The sequence below is a fragment of the Phyllobates terribilis genome, unplaced genomic scaffold (genome assembly GCF_046119375.1).
Source record: "Phyllobates terribilis strain yellow unplaced genomic scaffold, ASM4611937v1 Scaffold_1__5_contigs__length_1240528914, whole genome shotgun sequence".
NCBI lineage: Eukaryota > Metazoa > Chordata > Amphibia > Anura > Dendrobatidae > Phyllobates > Phyllobates terribilis.
The window spans coordinates 759,494,780-759,507,538 of NW_027362761.1; the positions used below are offsets into that span (position 1 = coordinate 759,494,780).

A 12,759-nucleotide genomic window follows, 5' to 3' on the forward strand; every position below is an offset into this window, starting at 1 on the left:
GACCCTGCTCCTGATCAACAACTGCTCCAGTCTTCAAGGCCTTGTCTCAGGATCAGTGGTGGGGGGGAGGGGTCCCAGCAGCCGGACCCTGTGGCAAGTTATCCCCTCTCCTCATAGGTAGGGGGTAACTTCAAAACTTGAGAATACCCCTTTAAATCTAGACCAAACCCTTACACCAGAGCTCTCTACTCCTCCATGTTCCAGGATTCCCCTTATACACAGTGATGCCCGCAGTCTCCTCAGCCCACGATCCGAGCGCCTGGCTCTGCAGTTGTCAATAGCCGCACAGCTACTCTCTGCGCATGTCTGGTTTCCACGGAGACGCGTGTACCTGCCTTTCCTGTATTGATTCGAAAACAGTGACGTTGACTGCGTTTCCCGACGTGCAATGCGGGAACCAAATCTGAAAGGGGGAGGGGAGAACAAGATACGGCAGCGCCGCCATATTGGCACCGTGAAGTGAACGGAAAGCTGGGAGACCGGGGATCAGGCAAGTGAAACACAACAGTGGGGGAGGGGGCAGTCTGCGTGCCGGAGCACCCGTATGTTGGCGTTTGTAGGTGGTGGATGTGCCGCCTCTTCGGGCTGGTATAAAGCACAGTGTACACAGCCCGATAGGCAGATAGTCCGGTAATCAGCGGCCGCTCCGCCATGATGGCTCCTGATAGTCTGCTCTGCTGTTACCGGTTCCCGTGTGCGGTCGTACGACCAGATCGGTAGTCGTACACCATCTGCTGTGATCAATCGTACTCGGTATCAGATTTGCTCTATCGCTCCAGTATAAAGCGCCCATTCTATACCTTCCCCTGCACCAAGAATAGTGATCACCGGGCAGATCGGATCCAGCAGCCGGGATTCCCCTGGGAACCTGCAGTCAGGTTATTGTCTATAGACGTCCCTATAAATGGTCTAGTCTGCGGGGTACCGCTCTCCCTCCCGTGTGCTGGGGCTGTCACCTCTGCGGGGTACCGCTCTCCCTCCAGTGTGCGGGGGCTGTCACCTCTGCGGGGTACCGCTCTCCCTCCAGTGTGCGGGGGCTGTCACCTCTGCGGGGTACCGCTCTCCCTCCCGTGTGCTGGGGCTGTCACCTCTGCGGGGTACCGCTCTCCCTCCCGTGTGCTGGGGCTGTCACCTCTGCGGGGTACCGCTCTCTCTCCCGTGTGCGGGGGCTGTCACCTCTGCGGGGTACCGCTCTCCCTCCCGTGTGCGGGGGCTGTCACCTCTGCGGGGTACCGCTCTCCCTCCCGTGTGTGGGGGCTGTCACCTCTGCGGGGTACCGCTCTCCCTCCCGTGTGCGGGGGCTGTCACCTCTGCGGGGTACCGCTCTCTCTCCCGTGTGCGGGGGCTGTCACCTCTGCGGGGTACCGCTCTCTCTCCCGTGTGCGGGGGCTGTCACCTCTGCGGGGTACCGCTCTCCCTCCAGTGTGCGGGGGCTGTCACCTCTGCGGGGTACCGCTCTCCCTCCAGTGTGCGGGGGCTGTCACCTCTGCGGGGTACCGCTCTCCCTCCAGTGTGCGGGGGCTGTCACCTCTGCGGGGTACCGCTCTCCCTCCAGTGTGCGGGGGCTGTCACCTCTGACAGATCTGCACCGCAGTGGGCAGAGGACTGTAGATAAGGTATTATGACCAGCCCGTTCTCGGGGGGCAGACCTAGCAGTATTCTGTCACTTTTAACAAAAGGGAATACCCCTGTTCAGCCGTCTGAGTGCACAGGAAGCCGAGTCTGACTGGTCAGATGCCTGTGTAGCATCGGGTCTCTGGCTTTTATTGGCCGCTTGCATTTACCAGGCTGTGCTGCGCCATAATGTAGAGAAACCCATTGGATCCATTGTATGACACCGTGTCTGATGGTTTGTGCACGTGATGTCTTTTTAGATGCATAATGCCGGGAACCTGCCTGAAAAAGCGCTAACAAAGCTAATCCTCAAGTGTTTTCTGCTTGAAAAACTATGCAGGTACCTCGGCATCTACAAGATGTCGTGTGCTCATAACCTAAGGGAGCTGTTAATAAGATAATAATAGATCACAGTTTGGTACAGATCAAGATGTATAATCAGGGCTGTCAGAGGTGTCATAAGAATGGAAATTGTGGTGAGTCGCATGGTTTAGCCTGGACCACTACCTCTCCGGTGGTCTTAAGTGGGACCACAAGTGATGTCCATACAGTTAACCTGACTGCTGAGGCCACGAATAGATGACACCATTACTGCTGGTCCTGGAGGAGATCCTGGTACAGCAGTTTTGTAGCCACTTAGGTTCAGACTAGTAATTGAAACATCTGTTTTTGGGGGTGTTTTTTACAATGATTTCTTACCTCTACCCAGCTTTTATAAAGGGGACGGCATTCATGGGTCCTATACCAGCACCATGTATAAAGAGATCCTTGGTCCTCTGGACCTGTGCGATTCTCGGCTTCTTACGCCAACATTATAAGTAAGGCTCTACCCAGCTGCATTAATTTACCGTATGTGCCAGGCAGGGTTGTGGAGTCGGTATAAAATGGACCAACTCCTAAAATATATAATAAATTGGGTACAGTAGTTCAATGCAGTTTGTGGGGAATATTTTTTCATAAGAATTTGGGAAAGTTATGAAATGTCCTATTCCTGATCTAAGGGTCTAGACTTCTAGCTGAGATGAATCTGCGCTACAGTAAATTTATCACTTAAACATGAGACATGTATGAGGGAGTCGGAGATTTGGCTTACCAACTCCACAGCCCTGGTGCCAGGTAAACATACCGTCTGGCTGGTGCACACCGGGTTCCTTTTTGGCTATACGGAATAGTGCTGCAGAATGCTAAAAATGACACCGTAACTGTGCAATGGAAGCCTCTGCTTGATGGATGCCTCGTGGTGGCATCACGTAATCATAGATGTCCTCTATGGGAGAATCTCCAGCTGAAATGTCAGGCACATAGTGCACACATTGTGAAATGAGCCTAATACTTGGTGCTCTGATGACTGTATGGTTCTTGGCCTCCAGCGTCATTTGTTAGGAATGCTTCATGCATTATAATAGGATCATCTAGATCCAGACCTAAATGGCCAACTGGTGGGTAGCATTTGCTGACTATAATGATGACAGACTGCTGAGTCCAATATTTTGTACATCACTCTGTGAAAATCATTTTTATTAGAGCTGATCGGATCGATATGTGGGACTCTGGTTCAGCATCCAGGTCAGTGGTACCTGGCAACTAGACAGGAGATTTGCAAATCTCTTACCTTCCGGCGTCCCCAATGTGGCATTTGATTTGTAAGGGCTGGTGTGACGTCATGTTACAGAGATGACATTGCGCCTGCCCTGGCTAGTTAAAAGCAATGCTGGAAGGTAAGAGACACTAGGTACCACTGACCTGGATGCTGGACTAGAGTCCCTCAAATCGATTTACTCATCTCTAATTATTATTTATTTTTTTAATATTTTTATTCTCAAAGAAGTGATGAAGGGCCATTAAAGAGAAGCAATCATCAGATAATGATTACGGACTGTCCATGGACTATTAACGCCAGGGTGGTCCACATTATACTCTGCAGTGACATTCTAAAATGTCACTGCAGATTAAGCTGCACATCATTGTGCATCTGCAGGAGTGGGGAGCTAGCTGTCAGATATAGCCAGAGACGGCCCAGACGGTTTATTACCATTTCTGCCTTTGTTACACAGTGCTGACTAAGTGCTGTGTATATAAAATAAAAAACACAATCAGTGCGTCCTCCTCCACACCGAGGAGTCATGTGATTGCAGGATTTTACGAGTCCTAGACAGTTCTATGCAGGCAGGAGGCTGAATTCCTCCTGTCACTGGAACTAATATGCCAGTTACAGGGGAAATCAAATAAAAAAAAAAATGTATGTACCATAAATGTTGAAATGCCCCCTCAAATTATTTTTTATGACTATGGGTGACACAATATATGAGTAAAATAAAACTGGAGCCAATCAAAATTGCGGTTGCTAACTATTCCCACCCCATAACAAAAATCTGATATATTAAAATAATTTACTTAAAGTGGAACAAATTTTAAAAATCACATGTACTAAAACCCCCATAAAGTGGGCAGGAATTGAGGTAAATGGCCTGGTCTTGAACTGGTTAAAACAGGTTTGTGTGTTTTAAGTGTATTTTTAAATACTTTGTCTTTTTTTTTTTTTTTTAAATATCACAATTAGTGTTGAGTGAGTATGTTCTGTTCCGAGTATGCTCGGGCCGAGCTCCGAGTATTTATAACTGCTCGGTGATCAGGTTGAATCACTCCCGTGTGCATGATTTGCGACTGTTTGACAGCTTTATTACATGGGAGCAATGTCTGATTCTTACACATTCCTCACATGTAATAAAGCAATCAAACAGTTGCAAATCATGCACACGGGAGCGATTCAACCATATCACCGAGCAGCTGTAAATACTCGGAGCTCGGCCCGAGCATACTCGGACAGAACATACTCACTCAACACTAATCACAATCTGTTTAAAAAAAAAAAATATAGAAATCTTACAATTTTCAAGTTGACCACTGGGGCTTTCTTTAGACTCTAACTTCCTGTTGTTTCAGGAAACAACACATGTACATTGCCACAATTGTCAGATGCAGCTAATGAGTGTTTGCAAAGGTAATTGTGAAATGGGGTGCTGTGACATCGCCTGTGATTGGTGGATTCTACTTTATCACCCATGTATGGATGTGCCAACTGTCATAGTAATCCTGTGCCTCATGATAAGGAGCCAGCTGAAAACTGTTGCTCAAAGGAAAGGACACCTTTGATAAAATTGCAAGATTACTAAAAAAAAAACAAAAAAATGTAAATTAAGATTGTGGAAAAATTGGCAACTTTTTTGAAAAATACATGAGAACACATTCAAACGCTTCACTTTCTGATGATAGACTCCCTTTAATAAAGTCAATATGCGCAAGTGAAATTCCAAGAACATTGAAGGGTATGTTCAGAATTTTTTTTACATTGATTTTAAATATGATCTGCTTCAAGTCCTCTTCTTATTGATTTCAATGGGAAATCCACTTTGCTGTTTATGTAGTGAATTATTTTTCCGAACCTTGCAGAGAAAAAGTGTTTTCTTTGATGCAGATTCCTAGTGAAATCCGCTCCAAACTTGACACTGTCAAGTCAAAATCCATCAATAGGAGGAGATCGCCTTGTATGGTCACCCTATAAGCTCACTGACATTTATTCTAGCCGGTTGACCACTGCAGCCAATCACAGGTGTCTGCGGTGACAGAAGAATGGTAATGTCATTACTCCTCATCTTTTGAAGACCACTGGAGCGGCGTACCCTGAATTTGTTAATTTTAACCATTTAATCGCGCCTCTACAGTTTTAAGTGAGGCCATAACACCCCTTGTAAGTGCAAATGAAAATCTTTTATGAGTTTATATTGACAGTGTTTTTGCTTGTCTAGCTCTCTGCCCTAGGCATTAGGTGGACATTACCCACCAGAGCTGCACCTCGTGGTCAACTCTATTCCCATTTCCGACTCTACACTTTGCTGCCACTATGGACCAAGATTATGAAAGGCGTCTTCTACGGCAAATCAACCTCCAAAATGAGAACACTATGCCTTGCGTAAGTTGCATCATTTTTTAGCTTTCTACTATCACTCTTCCAGATTTCCTTGGCACAGCCCTTGGGTGTTTTGGTCAATCTTAGATGTTGAATGCTCAACTCCTTTCAAACTCCTCCAACCTGTGATCTTGCAATAAGGTGGAGTGGGGGGATTTGTGAGCCCTGTTCTAGTGATGGATGAAGGACCCCAGTGATCATCCAATAGATGGTGATAAATGTCAATTCTGGGAAAACGCCTTTACTTAAAGAAGCACTCCCGTTATTTTTTTATTCCCCAAACCAGTGTAAATGTTAGTGTAGGATGTTTTTATTTAATATACTCAGTGATGTCTGTCTTCTCCAGTATCCAGCGCTGCCCCGGTCCTCTTCTGAGCCATTTGATGGCAATTCAGACTCTCTGGGTTATATTGAGCTCTATGAGAGCCGGAAGTCACTTTTACGATGTAAGTCTATGAAGCCTCTTTCTGACGCTTACATTGTATCCGACACATCCGTGTCCCATATAGAACCCTATGTGAGCTTGCAAGTCGGAAGAGCCATCATGTGACTCAGAAGATAGAGGATTCTTGATGGGACATCTATGCAGAGTCCAAAGTGTCATCTCCGCATAGCGGCACAAGGGAAAGCTTATAAGCATATTGTAATGAGGCTAGTATAGTTGGTATACCTAAGGATGGTATATCATCTATCCATCTTTTAAGACCATTGGTTGTATTGTTATAACTTAGCATTGACAAAAACTTTTAGTTAAAGGGGTATTCCCATCTCCAAGATCCTATCCCAATATGTATTAAGTGTAATAATAATATTAGCAAATGCCTCCAGTTAGAAATGTAGTATAGTTCTTCTGATTCGCTTTGTTGCTTACACCATGTGCTGGAAATTGCAGTAGCTTGGGTATCCATGGTTATGACCACTGATATAGTGATAGTTAGTTAGTGATCATAATCCTGGATACCTAAACTATTGCAATGCCCTGCACATGTGGTAAGCGACATAGCTAATCAGAAGACCTATACTACATTTTTGATTGGAGGTTTTTTGCTATTATTTAAACACCTACTACATATTAGAGGATAGGATCTTGGAGATGGGAATACCCCTTTAAGATGTGATATATGATCTTTGGATTTCATTAGGACAAAATGCTGTGTTTAGAGGACCTGTCACCGAGTCAAAAGTTGGAAGCTTTTGCTTCTATTTTATTTTTGTACCTCCCCTGAGTATTCAATTTTTCGTTGTAATTATGCAGAACAGCCTAAAAACACATCACAGAGAATACGGTGACCACCGCCCCCTTGGTAAAGACAATAAAAATTAGCACTTAATAAAAAGTCCCATATCTCTGGAAATAAAAAATTGGACTAAGCAAGAGAGTTGCGGGAGTAAAATAAGAGCAAAACCTATCCACAGTTCCTATATAAAGACCAATATTAATTAGTCATTATGAATACCAACAATGTGTGCTTTTGTTTCTCAAATTAAACTTTCTGTTAGGGGGAAAGAGTTGGCTTATTCCATTTAAATGTTTGTGCCAAACTCGCCCACATTTCTCAAGTAGTTCAAAAAAAGTTGCAAATTGTGCATTTTTCTGATTCTCGAACCGCGGTTCCTCAGAGTTGAAAAAGTAGATGTGGAGTACCAGGAGGAGGCTTAATTAAAGGGGTTGTCCAGTACTTTGTTATTAATGGCCTTTCCTTAGGATAGGTCATCAATATTTGATCGGTGGAGGTGCGACATCCGACACGCAGAACATGTACATGATTCACAGATGTCTGAATGAGGCCTTGGACTGATATATGTGTGTGTTCATATGGCGTTTTATGTGGATTTTAAAGAGGATCTGTGTCAAAATCCACATTTAAGATCACTTCAAGTACTATGTGAATACACTCCCTGCTGATTTCAATGGGAAATTTACATTTCTGCTTATACAGCTCATTTTCTTTTGAGGTTTTTTTTTTTTGGTTTTTTTTTTCTGACAAAGTTTTGAAAACCTTGAAGAGGAAAAATAGTAGCTATGTGAAAAGGACCTGTCATTGTTAGAGGCGGTCAGAAACACATACATTTTAATCCTAAATGCCTATTTGATGTTATGGTTTAATCTTTTTTTCTAATATACTTTAATTGAAAAGTCCCTTACTACACTTTCTAACTGTTTTTTTTATTTATTTTTGTATACTTCCTCTTTGACGCTTTGTTTGAGAGTCCCAGTGCTTGCTGGGATACTCAAACAAAGCGTCATCAAGGGGCAAAGGCTGTGGTATCGTCAGTGACGTCCATTTCAGGGCATGGGCTAGTCCCTGCTCTAGTGAGCATGCACTGATTGTCAATTCCGATGGATGCTCAGCATGTTCTTGTCACTGTGCAGTGTTCTTCTCAGTACACAGTGACAATGTGCTCTCTCTGATGTCACTTGCTGGGTCGGCGTTGCTCTCTGCACACCGGTATTTTTACAATGCGCACTGACAGTGTGCACGCTCTTCTACAGGCTTGTTACTTCTGATCTGAGCCAGCGAGAGAGTGCACTGTCATTATGCACATCACAAAGTGACAAGAATCTATTGAGTATACGTCTGATTTGATAACCAGCGTATAATCTGTACAGCCGGGACTAGCCCATTCCCTGAAATGGTCGTTGCTGATGACACTTTTTCATGGAGGGGGCCGAGGCTGCTTCAGTGATCACAAGCACTGCCCCCTGATGGCACTTCCTTTGAGTATCTCAGTACGCACTGGGATTCTCAATCAAAGAGAAAGTAGAAAAAAATCAGATAGTATAGTGAGGGAAGGATATGGAATTTTTAATCAGTGTATTAGAAGAAAAGATTAGATTATGACATCAAATAAATATGCATTTAAGATTAAAATGAATGTTTCAGACCACCACTTTAAGCTCAGCTTCCTGTGATACGCCCCCAGGTGTCATGTTTGTGTGCTCCAGGCTAGTGTGCACTGCAGTCCACAGTCTCATACCAGAATCCGCATGTATAAAAAGAAACTGTACTAGATATAGTTGAAAAAGGAGATACTGATAGAGAATTGTTCCTTATGTACTTTTCTATCATTACACCATAATGTGAGGGGGATCCTGAAGAGTCGAGACAAAATTGCATGAGATCCATTATAGAGGTAACAGGGAACCTTAATTAGTAACCTACAAGACAAAGAAAAATGATCAGTAACAAGAAATATGTTCAATCATCATAAATAGATATAAATGATGGCAAACAATTCATTTACTCATATTATAAGCCCGATATAAGATTATAATCTATCGCATAAGAAAATTTTTGGTTTTTTAATTTATAATTGTAAACCATGTCCACTATATCGTAATATATGATCCCGTCCCAGAGATCCTGGACAAGTTGAAACTTAATATATATGAAGGTTAGTATATATGAAAAAGGAATTTCCCTTAGACATAGAAAGAGATTCATAGGTATGGGACAGAGATTCTTAATAATTAGTGTTGCGCTTCATACTCCCTATTTAACCCTTTGGGGGTAAGGGTCTGTAGTGTATGTATCCAGTATAATTCACGTTTTTTAAGATTTTGAATCCGATTACCCCCCCCCGTCTATTGGGCGGAATGTGATCGATAACTTGATATCTTAATTGTGAAATGTCATGGCTAGGAAATGTGCAGGTATAGGTAACATTGTACGTTTACAGCGGATTGTTGATTTATGTTGTGAAATGCGGTCTCGGATATGTTGGGTAGTCTCACCAACATATGCGAGACCGCATGGACACTTAATTAGATACACCACATAGGTGGAATCACAGGAGAAAAATTCTCTAATAGAATAGCGTTTGCCAGAATGGGGATGCGTAAAAGTATCCCCCTTAGTGATATTTGAACACTGTAGACAACCAAGACATGGAAACATGCCCCTCCGGGGGGTTGCCGTGCCCCTCCGGGGGGTGGCCAAAGTGCGTTGTGTTGGTCCTTTATTCGTGGTCCCTATATCGGCTCTAACCAAATGGTCACGGATATTACGAGGTCTTTTGTGGCATAAAAGAGGGACTTCAGTGATTTCCTCTGTCAGGATAAGATTGGCCTAATAGGGGCCAATATTTTTTGATAGACTTGAATATCTGTGCCCCAAAGGGGTGGTAGGTATTCACGAACGTCAGTCGTGAGTTATTATTCCGTCGTGAGATAGATTGAGTGGCCCTGTCTGTTCAAAATATGTGGGGGATAACCCCTCTGCCGAAATTTGTCATTCATCTCCTCATGTCTAAACCTTTTAGAATCTGGATCGGACACTATGCGATCTACCCTTTTGTATTGTGATTTTGGTAATGACCTTTTGATATGGCCCGGGTGACAACTAGAATACAACAATAAACTGTTTTTGTCAGTCGGTTTTATATTATAATAATTATATGATTATTTGTGGTACAGTCCACTGAGCCACTGCATCTAATCCTATCGTGTGATAGTTTTCAACTTAAAGGGAACCCGTCACATGAAAAAGCACTATTAACCTGCAGGTTAATAGCTTTGTGAACCTGCCCGGCGTCTGCACTTAGACCCCCTCTGCTGGGAGGAAATTAACCTTATTCCTCCCGCAGCGTTCAGTGTTCAATCACGGGGTCACTGACTGACAGAAGACTCTAATTAACCCATATCTGCAGGTTAATAGCACTTTTCAGGTGACAAGTTCCCTTTAATACCGTATTTCTTCACCCCCATACATAAGTGGGGGGGGCTTGTTTTTTGTTTTTTTTAAAGCCAGTCTTTACAAAGGGTCCATTGGCCTGTGTTTGTGTACCTTTCTTTATCATATAGGAGAGCATCGTGTGCTGCATATTCCTAATCAGTAGGACAAAATACTTGTAGTTTTGTCTCTCTCTTATAATTGGATTCAGTAGCCATTGTATGCCTATAGAGTGGCATACATCAGCGAACAGAAGGAATGAAATTTGAACAGACCCTAAGCCTTCTATGTGTAATGTGCTGCTTAGTCAGATTATGGTTGTTACACTCACAAGACAGGTGTTGTAAACCGGACACTGTCTGAAAACAATGTCTACCTTCTCCAGGGGCTGCTAGCCAAATGTGGCCTGGCTATGAATACCAGATTAGTCAAGAAGAAGGGGTGTTGTAAATGGCATTTGACTTGCGTTCCATTTTGTTTTGTTATTGAAGAGCCTCAGAACAGGGACATTATTACTGGAAGGAATATACTATGATGGGGGACATTACTGGAAGCGGCCCAGGATGGAGGAGATTATACTAGGAAGGAGCCCAGGATGGGGGAGATTATACTAGGAAGGGGCTCAGGATGGAGGACATTATACTAGGAAGGGGCTCAGGATGGAGGACATTATACCAGGAATTATACATTATAACAGGATGGTGGACATTTATTACTGGAAGCATTATACTAGGATGGGGGGCATACATTACTGGAAGCAGCCCAGGATGGAGGAGATTATACTAGCAAACTGAGACATTATACCAGGAATTATACATTATAACAGGATGGTGGACATTATTACTGGAAGCGGCCCACGATTGGAGGGGTACATTATACCAGGGAAATTCCCAGGATGGGGGACTTAATACCAGGAAGGGGCCCAGGATGGAGGACATTATACCTAGAAGGGGCCCAGGATGTGTGAATGCGGTGTAAGTGTAAGGCCAACTTTCTAATTGCTATTGCATTTTTTTATCAACTGTTTGGAAACTAATCATTGTATTTTGCAGGGGAACTGCTGTTTCACTCGCAAAAACTTTGTTGCCGTTTGGTTTTATGGTTGAAATAGCCGTTCTCATGCCAACTCAATTGACTCCTTGTTAAACAATCATTGAGTCTGCCAGTACAGGCGCTTGGTGCACCCTTTTCGTGGCCAAACATTTAAGTACACCTTACCACCTACTTGTTTTCCATGTATCTCCACCCTTCTCGGGCACTATAAAGCCAGCGCTGTCCATCAAAGAAGAAGGGGTTGGGGTGAAGATAGAGAGAGAAAACAAGTAGGTGGGAAGGTGTAGTGTTTGAGAACTGACCCTCCCCCCACACTGACTCATACAAGGGGTTAGACCAGGAGATCAGACTGTATTATGCACACTGAGAACCTGCTCTGAGCTATGGTGGGGGCAGGCTCATTTTTAAATTGAGGTTTGCTGCTGGCTTATGATTGGCCAGCATCATACAGGTAGAGGAGGTGATAACTCCTACATGGACTTTAAAAAACGTTAACTCATTGGGTGCCAAGTACTTTGATTGCTAATATCTCAGCAACGGAGAGGCAAAATATATAAAAAAAAAAAAAAGTTTTATTCCTTTCTGCAACCACTATTTCGTCGTATGTCCAGTTAAACATGAAGAATTTGATGAAAGATCCTCCCAGTGCCAGAATACCTATAAAATGTTGGGGCTGTTAGGGGGTTTTCTTGTAACTGGTACCTAGCACTATTAGGTAAGCTTTACGATAGCATTTAGGAGCTCCATTTTTCTTTTTTGCTATAGGAACTAACTGGGCATTTACCACTGATCTTCCCTGTGGATGTTTCCTTTTTTTTCTATGATGCTTGGCAATCTAAATACGCCCGCTCCCACAGAGAAGTTCTGTGTTGTATGCCCAGTCGGTTGAAGGGAAAATTTCCATCTTTATTTCCTGGGGGCATAATTTTAGAACGAAGGGGCACAGGAGAAAACCGAAAAACTGTTCCAGAATCAGTGGAACAACGGCAAGTGGAGGAGGTACACAGATTAGATTAAAATAAAATACAGTGAGAAGTCCTCACTTAATTTGTGTTTCTCTACACCAGGGGTGGGGAACCTTTTTCCTGCCAGGGGCCATTTGGATATTTATACCATCCTTCGGAGGCCGTACAACTTGAAATTTATCCTGCTATATTTGGTACATATACATCTTAGGAAGGGCCGGGGCCTGTGTGCGGGCGCCGGGGCCGCCATGGGCCTGTGTGCGGGGACACTGGGGCTATGCTGAAACACGCTGTTACCAGCTTTAAAGTGCACGCAAACTGACACTGAGTGCGTGTGCACGGCCACTGCAGTGTCTTCCCTCCCTCTTTGTGTAGTAGCTGCTCACTGCACACAGGATGATACAGTGGTGGGCAGCCCATCCTGACAGGAGAGCGAGAGAGGAAATTGCATCCACTGACATTGTGCGCATGCTTATCTTCGTCCCCT

At 43.9% G+C, this 12,759-nt stretch overlaps 1 protein-coding gene across 1 annotated transcript in view; it reads left to right on the top strand.

The window, feature by feature from the left end:
* The first annotated feature begins 339 nt into the window (after positions 1 to 339).
* The window catches only part of FZR1 (fizzy and cell division cycle 20 related 1), a 42,184-nt gene continuing 29,764 nt past the window's right edge, over positions 340 to 12,759 (top strand). Inside the window, exons 1-2 of the mRNA XM_073636925.1 lie at positions 340 to 490; positions 5,421 to 5,584. Of these exons, the coding sequence (XP_073493026.1) occupies positions 5,516 to 5,584 (69 nt within the window). The 5' untranslated portion in view covers positions 340 to 490; positions 5,421 to 5,515. The remainder of the gene's footprint in view (positions 491 to 5,420; positions 5,585 to 12,759) is intronic.